Source organism: Cebus imitator, unplaced genomic scaffold, assembly GCF_001604975.1.
Source record: "Cebus imitator isolate Cc_AM_T3 unplaced genomic scaffold, Cebus_imitator-1.0 Scaffold199, whole genome shotgun sequence".
In the NCBI taxonomy this organism is placed as follows: domain Eukaryota; kingdom Metazoa; phylum Chordata; class Mammalia; order Primates; family Cebidae; genus Cebus; species Cebus imitator.
Genome location: NW_016107514.1, coordinates 4,308,383 through 4,319,946, shown reverse-complemented (window position 1 = coordinate 4,319,946; position 11,564 = coordinate 4,308,383). Strand labels below are relative to the sequence as shown.

Below are 11,564 nucleotides of genomic sequence, written 5' to 3'. Positions count from 1 at the left end.
TTGACTAGGATGGTCTTGATCTCTTGACCTCGTGATCCACCCGCCTCGGCCTCCCAAAGTGCTGGGATTACAGGCGTGAGTCACCGCGCCCGGCCAAATTTTTAAATAAATACCTTATGTTCTAAGATGATAAGATTAAATAATGTAAATATGCCAGTTGTTATCAAGTTAATTTATAATATGAGGGCATGTTTAGTAAAAATGCTAAGAGAACAGCTTTTGGATTTGGAAAAATATATATATGAAGAACAAATAGGTGGGAATAAATAAGATTCTGAAAAAGAAGACTAGAGAATTGATGAGAGAGAAAGGTAGTGAGAAAATGCTCTAACAAATATTAAAAGAAAAACTATAATAGTGAAACAGTCCGGGCGTGGTAGCTCACAACTGTAATTCCAGCCCTTTGGGAGGCCAAGGCAGGTGGATCACCTGAGGTTGGGTGTTGGAGACTAGCCTGACCAACATGAATAAACCCCATCTCTACTAAATATACAAAATTAGCTGGGCGTGGTGGCGTATGCTTGTATTCTCAGCTACTCTGGAGGCTGAGGCCAGAGAATCATTGAACCTGGGAGGCAGAGGTTGTGGTGAACCGAGATTGCACCATTGCACTCCAGCCTGGTCAACAAGAGTGAAACTCCGTCTCGAAAAAATAAAAAAAAGTGTAATAGGTGAATGGGCACAGATAACACCATATTCTAGAAGTAGACCCTACTGTTAAAGAATAATTCAAGATTAAAAAAGGAATTCCCATAAATCATACTCAATTTATAAGTTTGGGATTTAACAACTTAGAAAAAAACCTAAGTAATGTCTTACCTCATACCAGATATAAAAAATATAAAGCTAGAAGGAAATAGAAACAAAGGTTATTATTAAGACTGATTTAAATTTTGGAGGGACAGAAGAGATTACAAAGGTGAAGGCAAATGCTGAAAGATCCAATTAAAAAAGCTGGCTGGGCATGGTCACACCTATAATCAACACTTTGGGAGGCTCAGGTGGGATGAGGTGGGAGGACTGCTTGAGTTCAGGAGGATGAGACCAGCCTAGACAACACAGTGTAGACCCCCATCTCTACAAAAAAAGAAATGCAAAAATTAGGTGGGTGCAGTAGTTGTATGCCTGTCATCCTAGCTACTTGGGAGGCTGAAGTGGGAGGATAGTTTAGGCCCAGGAAGTTGAGGCTGTAATAAGCTGTAATCAGGCCTGGGCAGCAAAGCAAGACTCTCTTTAAAACAAAAACAAAAAAACAAAACAAAACAAACTCTCCCCTAACCAAAATACAGCCAAAATGACAAGGTATTAGCACTACTCTATAATTCAAGCCTTATACAAATTTGGGGGATAAACCAACAACAACTAAGCAAATTCCTTGAGTTTATTATATTGGCACATTGAGGTTCTATGTAAGTAAATTTGGCAAGTTTGCTGTGGTAGTTACAGGTTTGGATTTTTAGGTTAATATCTTTTATCTGAAGATGAAGATATACTTATCTGCAATAAAATTAAACCAACAGTAACTAATACAAAGACCAAACTGATCAATTTTGGTCCTTAGATGATTTTCTATAAATATGTATATTATTCAGTAATAGAATGAAAAAAAAAAAAAAAAAAAAAAAAAAAAATTGGGGTACTTTAGGAGGCACGTACATTCTGGCCTGTAGTGTTTAGTTAGTAAGTTGATCAAAGGTAAATTAAAAAATTCATACTTAAGTAAAAGTTTCAAGAAATACCAGGAAAGTGGACAGCTTCTTTATTTTTAAATTTATTTTAATTTTTCTAGGAGGCCCACTGTCAGCAGAAAAAAGTATATAGTTTCTAACAGATTTATACATTGGAAGTTGATTTTGTTCCTAATTTCAACATGGCTAATGAAATAATCCAAACAGTCTAAAATTCTTCCTCCTCTCTGCCTCCACACATCCTGCAAAAAGGTAAGCACCTAAAGCAGGCAACCAATGAATAAATGGCTATGGTCAGCATTGACAAATTAATTGCCTCTGGGAGGCTGAGGCAGGAGGATCACTTGAGGCCAGGAGGTCAAGACCAACCTATGGAACATAGTGTAGAATCTTGTCTCTACAAAATAAAAGATAAATGAAAATAAATAATTAGCTGGGTACAATGGCTATGAATAAAAGCAAAATATAGACCTTTAGAAAATATTTTTATTTTCTTAACACACAAAGATAACAGTGACATTTGCCCACTAGACAGAGTAGTTCAAGACATATCAGAAATTGATTATAATTCACATGTTACAATATTGATAAATATGACCAGTTTCATGTTTTACCAATTATCTTTGAAAACTTATTAAAATACCACAGCATATTAAACTGGCAAATTCATTTCTCATGTTAAAGAGTAATTTTGATTTTGATCAGTGAAAAACCGAGGCATAGTCCATTGCTGAAATATAATAATACCTTATCCAGCATCACTCAAGTATGAAGCATTTTACCTAAATATTCTTTAGTCAAATGACACCTTTTAAAAATCTAATTCTGTATTTTAACTATTATAGAGGAAATAATGTTTAACATGCTTTCTTAAACTTTAAAATATACCATGCAGAATATAACAATGTTCTTTCATTAATATTCCTCATTAGGAATATGAACCACTTAGTTTTCTAGTGCAACACAATATCCTAAAAATTTACCAACATGGGTATTTGTCTTACTAGAGATAACCCAAAATGGCTCCATTAAAAAAATTCTGAACTTTTAATTTTTTATGGTCACATTTAACTGTCAGTCATTACTTCTTGCTTTGGTTAAATATGCTGTTTTTCTGTTACCTTTCTTACCTCCCTTAATATCAAAGTTAGGGTAGAACAACAAAACTACATAAACCTTTGATGAACTAATGGTTCTCTCAAGGAAAGTCATTGCTTTTACTTGCACAGTTTAGAAAAGGTTATACACTGAGCTAGGAAGGAACTGAAAAAGAAAGGGAAATTTGGAAACCAATGTGTTTATAGATAGTGATCAGATTACTGTCACAGCTGTCCTTAAATCTGTAGGATTTAATCTGCTTTAGTTTTGGAAACCAAAAAACTAAGCTAGTTAAAACTATTTCTAAAGCAAAATCAGCTTTGAAGAAGAGTAGGCAGACAGTCTTAAAGTAAATTACATGAGCTTTCAAGCATGAGTATTTGACATCTGAGGCATTTATGTGTTTTGGCTGCCCAGAAATTTTAGTTTGCTGGTTTCCTTCCTTAGTTTTACTTGTTAGTCATAGTTAAGGTTTTGGGTATGTAACCTCTAAACTAACTTTTAAAAAGTACTACTTTTAAAGTAGCATTATTTTAAAGTACCATTATTTTATTAGCTATAAATGAGCCACTGAATATTATATAGCAATGAAAGAATTCTCGCAACTACTTCTTCCAACTTGAATGCATAAAGATCGAATTTGTTTTCTTAAGACAAAAACAGTAAAAAAATTCTAACTCAGAAATAAGTTCTATTCAAAAATGTTAACTCATGTAAATGTTAAAATCCTTTTTCCTTTTATGGCTTTGAGGTTTTTAAGGTATCTTAAAATAAATTAATGTGAAAAACTTTCAATGATTTTATTGAATCTAAGATATCTACTGAATTCATATCCATATTTTTATTAAGATTCTTCTCAATGTTAAACTTGTCAATGTAGGTTTTGGGTTAATAGGAAATCAGTATCTCTTATGATCTAGCAATAGATTTTTATACATGAACTAAAGATAGTTGAGTTTTAGAAAACTAACATAACATTCTTTTTTCTTCAATGTTCTAGCAATATGACCAACAATATCCATTTTGAAAATGTAAGCTATCTTATAATAGTAAACTGGAACTCAATACTAATTTTATACAACTGTTTTTAGGAAATATATTTCCTAATGCTTTGCATGTTTCCCCATATAAGTAAATCATATAAAATACAGTTGGCATTCATTATATTACACAAAAATTAATATAACAGTGTAAAAAAATGGAAGCATAGTTTGAACATCTGTGCTCCTCTTATGAACATATATTGTAGGTGGCAACTTCTATCATTCACCATTTATTACTTATTAAATGCAGAGAGTATTGTACTAAGAATACTATAGTAAATGTTGATAACATTAATGAACCACAGCCTATTCAGTATATGTTACTGAAGATCATATATGCCACAATTAAAAGCTATCTTTCCATTTCTTTCATTATGTTTTCATATTTTATTTTCATTTATGTACAAATAGAAGATTACATGATTTTTCTTTTTCAAACTCTGGATTTCTAGGCATTTGAAGAATTCTTATGGAACTCAAACACATTTCATTGGTAATTATATTTCTTTCTGATTCAAATTGAAACCTACTTCTGTACATTAAAAAAAAATCAATGCTTTTACAAGCTTCCCTAATTGAGCATCAATATTATAATAAATGAGATTTTTAAAATGACTTGAGCCTGTGCATATAAAGCATTTACATATGATGACCTTGCATTCTATAATATGAGTAATGGCATACATAATATCTGTAATCAACTATAAATCGTATAGTGTCTCAAGAATAGTAGCAATTGACCAGGCTTGTGTTTCACAGCTGAAAGGACAGTACTGGGCATTCTCATTGGTCAGTTCTGGAAGTCCTTTCCAAGGGGATCTGAATGAAAGAAAGACATTTTACAAAGACATAATCTAATATATATTAATAAAATAGGAAAGACCTGGTGATTTTTGCCTTCTATTTATAGAAAACAATCATATGTAGTCATTTGCTACAAAAAAACATAACATCTTAAAGACACACAAATGAATTGAGACTGAAATTATTCTTTGACATTCCATCTTTGGAATTTAAGACTTTTAAATACAAAGAATCCCTTTATGTATTAAAAACATAGAAAAAACTACCATTACCAGCTATATATAAATATAGAGATAAATACTCTGTCAGGGATAATTTTATTTCTTTTGGAGTAAGTTTATGAGACTCAAATTATAATTATGCAGATATGTTATATGTGATCTTGATAAAACTATAAAACTAAAAGTAATGAAGAAACACTAAGAACTATAATTGGGGGGAAAATGCCATTCCAGAGTACTTGCTACTTAAAAAATGCCAATTAATTTCTCATTCCACTGAATAATAAGTTTATTAATTATTATGTATTCATGTTCTATGCTAAGTGCTTTATGTATGTTATTTCATTTAATGTTCACAGTAACCCAATAAGGTAGGTACCATATGTATTCCTATCTATAGAGAGGGAAGAGAGATTTATAGAAGTTAAATAACTTGTTCCAGCCCTCCCTATCAGAGCACAGTGATGTTAGCATATCAAATTTATTCTTAATTTCAATGTAATCCCTTAAAAATGAAACACAAATTTTAAAAATACAGAAATCTGTAATGTTTCATTTTTAAGTTGGATTGTGGGAATACATTTATTTCATTATTATGGTTTGTAACTCAGGGCTATATTACATACACGCTTCAGTGGGCATCAAATATTTCATAGTAAAAATAGGAAAAAATAATTCCATTAGGTAAAATAAGAGTATTTTGGATAATAACTAATATCAGCTAGGTACCATATTTAAAAAACTGTCATAGAAACATGGAAAATGTAGAAAATATATGTTTCCAAGTATTTAAGCTACTTTAGAGTAAAATGCCAAATTCCTGAAGTTGGATATCTGCATATCTGTAATGTGTGAATTGTATCTCCACAGAATTTGTATGTTGAAGTCCTAAACCCCAGTATTTCAGAACGTGAACTGTTTGAAAATCAGGTCATTGTAGATGTAATTAGTTAAGATAATGTCACATGAAGATTGGAGTTCTGCTGCCACAAGCCACAGGATTATCCGCAGCTAGGAGAGAGGACTGGAAGAGATCTTTCCCTAATACCTTTAGAGGGAGCATGGCTCTGCCCGTGCCTTGATTTTTCAGATTTCTGGTGTCCCGAACAGTTAGACAATATTCTGCTGTTTAACAATTTCTATTATTTAAGTCACTCAGTTTGTAGTGTTTTGTTATTGCAGCTCTAGCAAACTAACAGACCACCAAAATTAAGAAACAAAATGTGTTTACAAAACCATGAATATGCTGCCCATAATTAAACTTGGACACTAGGACATGGAATGTATCCATACAAATATAAGGAAGTTTCCTTTCTCTTGCTTTCCTGAAAAATTCATCCTGAAGTCATTAGGCAGGACAGAGCAAGGTTGGTAACCACAAATGGAGAGGAAAGGGTAACAGGTAGTATGGAACTGCAGCAGGATGTTAGAGTCCAAGATGTATGAAGAGAGAGTTCACCAAGGGTGAGAGTGGTCCAGGGTGGGTAGTTAGAACCCAAGTGGTGCCAGGAGGGCTCCACACATGGAGGTGGCTTAGTGTGGGGTATCAGACCCAAACTGGGTGAGCAGACTCTATGTGGTACTGATAGCCCAGTGTGGGAAGTTGGTTATTCACTGTTGGAAAAGGGAATTACAAATATGGAAAGGGAGAAATATAGAATTAAACACTGAGCATTAGATTGAAACTGGTGTGAACTCAGGTTTTCAACACATATAGACAGGATACACTGAATACGTGTACCTGATATGTGTGTATGTATTTATGTTTACGTATTATCATATATTTCTTAGCCCTATCTACTGGGGGGCATAGTAATAATCAATACACCATGTGCTCAGATCTGGCTTCTAAATAACATTTTTCACTATAAAGAACAAGGGCTCCTTAGAGAATAGCCTGATTCCAGGCTGGGGTAGTGAAAGCAAAACATAAGTGTTGAATATATTGCTGCGCCATAAAGCAAGGAAGGACTTCCATATGTGACAAACAGGATGACAGAATTTCCCTCCTGTCTGATACAACTGAAGAACTGGACAAAGTAATAATTTAAGATGTTAGACATTAGGCAACAAATAGTGATCCATGAGGAATGAGAGACAAATGAAGCAAACCCTATGATTACCATACCTTACTGCCTTGAGAGTTTCCAGGATTTGGCACAGATTGGGGGAACACAGGTGGAGCCTGGCAGACTTCCTTGAGTTGAACTGAGAATCCAGGAACACTATAAAGCAGCTACAATTTGCAGGACAGAGTACTAGAGAGGAGGGAGCTGTACAAAGAAAGAACTCTGAAGATATGCAGAGGGTCCCACTCAAGTATCTATAGTGTACCAATCAGTAAATTTACAAGAGGAAACTACCAAAGGACAAGAAAAGAGCCATCCGAAAGGATGAGAAGAAGCAGTACCTGGCACTCATACAGAATTGGGAACACTTGCTTGTTCACACCAGCCAGATTTGAAAACGTCATAATTTTCGGGATACAGGGTAGAGAACACAATGGGTCTTAATTCACTAATGGAGAATAATTATTCCTAGACCACATGCTATTCTGGTCAGGTCTAACAAGCTTAAAATCAAGACCTGAAAAGATCAAATTGTTTCCAAGTAATTTCACTGCATTCCAAAACAAAGCTCAAAAACATTTACGGAAACATCAAAAATCTAGCACCCAACAAGGTACATTTCACGTCTGGCATCTGATAAAAAATGACCAGGCAAATGGCTGGGTGTGGTGGCTCATGCTTGTAATCTCAGCACTTCAGGAGGCCGAGGTGGAAGGATTGCTTGAGCCTAGGAGTTTGAAACCAGCCTGGGCAAGATAGCAAGACCCCTGTCTCTCCAAAAATCAAAAAACAAACACTACCAAGCAAAGAAGCAGGATGATATGACCCATAACAAAGAGAATAATCACAAGCAAAAGCAACCCAGAAACGAATGAGCAGACAAGGATATTAAAAGAGTCAATGTAATTATATTCCGTATGTTCAAAACATTAAACAGATACATGGAAGATATAAAATGACCCAGATAAAACTTCGAGAAATGAAAACTACAATGTGTGAAATGAAAAACACGAGGATGGATGTGATGGTAGGTTAGACATAAAAATGATAGCAGATTTCTTGTCAAAACAATGTAACCACCTTAAAGTATGAAAGAGAAAAATCTTAACTTTGAATTCTATACACAGTGAAAATATCTTTAAAATGAAGGCAAAACACAGATGTTTTACACTTACACGAATTGAAAGAATTCATCATGAGGAAAAATACACTACAAGACATGATGGAGAAAGTCCTTCAGGTAGAAGGAAAATAATACTAGATGGAAATACAGAATATCATGAAAATACGAAGAGCACTGAAAATGGCAACCATAAGAGTAATTAGACTTTTTTCCTGTATTATTTAAATATCATTAAAAAATAACTGACTGCCTAAACAAAAGTAGTAACCATGTAGTATGAGGGTTATAATACATATAAAAGCAAAATGGATGATGATAATAGCACACAGGCCTGGAGGGGAAAAATGAAACTATACTATTTTAGGGTTCTTTATACTTTACTTGAAATGGTATATCACTGGAAGGTAAACTATAAAGACATATACCATAAACCTAAAGCAACCATTTTAAATAAACAAGAATTATATCTAATTAGCCAACAAAAGAGAAGAAAATGAAATAATAAATATTCAATGCAAAAGAAGCACAAAAAGAGGAAAAAGCTAACATAGGACAGAATAAACAGACAACAAACATTTAAATTTCCACAAAATTTCGGTAATCACCTTAAGTGTAAATGGTCTAAATAATCCAAGAGCAGAAACTGTCATACTACACAAGAGCAAGACTCATTTACATGCTACTATGTACAAGCAATCCACTTTAAATACAAAGACATAAGTAGGTTAAAAGGATGGTAAAATCTGTACCATGGTGACAACCAAATGAAAGAAATCGGGAGTGGATCTATTAATATGAAACACACTGAAGTCCCTTATGTGCTTGTAAGAAAGGAAATAAAATTTGTGCTGTTTCCTCATAATCTGAGGAATAGAATATACATATACTTATGTATAATCAAAAATTTGAGAAATTAAGATACCCTCTGATTGAATATATACTATCTTATAAAGATATGTAACTCTGACACTGTCTATTTCCTAATAATTAAGACAAGGAGGTAAAAAATGGTTTTTGAAATAACAGGCAAAAGACCAACTCTGATATTTTAACTATAATGAAAGCATTTCTGAAAACGGTATCTTTTTTTTTTTTCATTTTATTTTATTTTTTAAGATGGGGTTTTCACCATGTTGGCCAGGCTGGTCTTGAACTCCTGACCTCAGGTGATCTACCCACCTCGGCCTCCCAAAATGCTAGGATTACAGGCATGAGCTACCGCACCCGGCTGAAAACTGTATCTTGATGTATCTTTAAATCAATTAACTCAAAAGACCTAGGCTAAGTACCTTCAGTTTTTATATTTATCCTGTGCTAACCATATCCAGGAACATCAGGTAAATTAAAAAAATCAAAGGCTATTCCACATATATACATCACATAATATCAAGACCTCAACTTAAAATAAATAATAACCTAAAATAAGAGAAAGTGAAAGTTATATAACAGATTTGTCATGTTAAAGAGTAAAGGCTTAACTTTTCAATGGGATACCTAAGGCATACAGAAATGAATTCTAAGAAAGTATAATTTACCTAATAGCTAATAAACTGACTAAAAACTAGTTATGGAAATTACATGCTCCTGATGACTTACCTCTCAAGATGAACATAATGTCGGGAAAGAACATTTTTAACCAAAACTATAGTCTTTGCAGTAGTCTCTGGGCCCATCAATCTGGAAAAATATAATTTTGCACGAAGAAAATACCCAATAGGCCACAACCACTCCTAAAAAAGATTATTTAAAAGTAAAGACAAAAAATAACTGTGAATATCTAAAAATTACTTGAAAAATAATTTAAACTGAAACTCAGAAGATAAATGAAACTCTTACAGGTCCTTGGTGATAATTGAAACCTTTAGCAAGATTGTAGTTGTCACTGTCTAATGCATTGTCATAAATTCCACAGTAAACCATATCACTGCAAAATGATTGAAATTTAAGTTAAATAAAAGATGATCAGATATTATATAGAAAGCATTAGAAAAATTTCAGTAACAAAGGTAAGAAAAATAATCAATTATTTTGTCTTCTAATCTATAGAATAAGCTCAGCATTAGTACATCATCCATTTAACCTTAAATTAGTAAATACTAGGTTCACAGGACTTTAGTCATATGTTAAAAATGATTAACAAATAGCAGTTAATATAGAAATGTAAAATATTCTGGTATCTTGCCTTAAAGAAGTTAGCCTGGCACTAAATGTGGGTTCATTTAAAGTCAACTATTTCCTAGGCCTCTAATATATTGAGGCCTATCTAATAATTGAAATATACAGAGACTCATTTGAATTAGTAAAAATGAAAGCCATGGTTTTATTAATTATAGATTGGAAAGGTGGTTTCTAAGCTTCCCCATAAAATTATTTTAAAATTAAAATTGGTCTATTATCAGATAGCAACTGAATATACATATTGCTTTATTATTATTCATAGAACTTACGACATAGTTATCTATACTCTATTTGTTACTTTTTTATTTTTATTTTTGGAGAACTGGTCACATGAGTAAGCTTTAATTGTGAGTTTTAGTGGTTTTTTTTTTTTTTTTTTTCTACACCAGTGTTTCACTCTGTCAAGCAGGCTGGAGTGCAGTGGTGCCATCGTAGCTCACTATAGCCTTGATATAATGGGCTCAAGTGATCCTTTTGTCTTAGCCTCCTGAGTAGCTGGGACTACAGGTATACACAATCTCTCCTGGCTATTTTCTTTTTAAATTTTTATTTTTGTAGAGATAGTATCTCTTTTTGCCCTGGCTGGTCTCGACTACCTTGGACTTCCAAAGTGTTGAGATTACAGGCATGGGCAACCATGCCCAACCTGAATGCAATTTTAGACACGTTACTGGTAAGCAAAAAAAATTATGCTTGATGTCAATGTATTTGGATTAAATATAATAACATTTTTAATACTTATATTCCAACTTACTCTGGATCTAAAGTTTTCATGCCAAGGGGCCCAAGCAACTTTTTTTCTGCAATCTCCAAAGCTTTCCATGCTTTTTCTGTAGTAAAGAGCTCAGGGGCCTAGTGAATGCCAAAAACAGATACATAAATTTTTAAGATCACAGAAGAATGAGTTCCTACCCACAGAAACTATTCATAAACTTGAAAGAAATTACTTAAAATACAGTGAGGGTCAGATTTGAGTGCAGGTGCGTAACCAGATCTAATGCTATAAGGCTGACTTAGAAGCACTGCTTTTTGGCCATAGAAGTTAGGAAAGATTTTAGAGGTGACTATTTCTCTGTGTCACCTCAAGAAAGTTACCTAGCTCCAAAAGGAAGTTGCCACAGCTACACTGAAAGCAGAACACACTTTTATTTTTCCCCCTTTGGAGACAGGGTCTCACTCTGCCACCAAGCTGGAGTGTAGTGGCGAGATCAGAATTTTAGTCTAAAAGTTCTGAGCAGCCTCAATCTCCTGGCTCAAGTGATCATCCTGCCTTAGCCTCCTGAGCAGCTGGCACTACAGGTATATACCACCACACATAGCTAACTGCTTTTTTTTTTTTT

General features: G+C 33.6%; 1 protein-coding gene across 8 annotated transcripts in view; it reads right to left on the bottom strand.

Moving 5' to 3' along the window:
• Positions 1-2,156: 2,156 nt before the first annotated feature.
• Positions 2,157-11,564, bottom strand: part of AGL (amylo-alpha-1, 6-glucosidase, 4-alpha-glucanotransferase) — a 70,143-nt gene continuing 60,735 nt past the window's right edge. For 4 of the 8 annotated variants that reach the window (XM_017547594.2, XM_037745399.1, XM_037745398.1 and 1 more), the window contains 5 exons: positions 10,979-11,076; positions 9,883-9,970; positions 9,643-9,776; positions 6,983-7,090; positions 4,329-4,648 (listed from right to left, as the gene is read on the bottom strand). In XM_017547594.2, coding sequence (XP_017403083.1) covers positions 4,531-4,648; positions 6,983-7,090; positions 9,643-9,776; positions 9,883-9,970; positions 10,979-11,076 — 546 coding nt within the window. In that variant the 3' untranslated portion in view covers positions 4,329-4,530. Of the gene's footprint in view, positions 4,649-6,982; positions 7,128-9,642; positions 9,777-9,882; positions 9,971-10,978; positions 11,077-11,564 lie in introns of those variants that run through there. The other 4 variants (XM_017547595.1, XM_017547596.1, XM_037745400.1 and 1 more) reach the window with 4 other exon arrangements.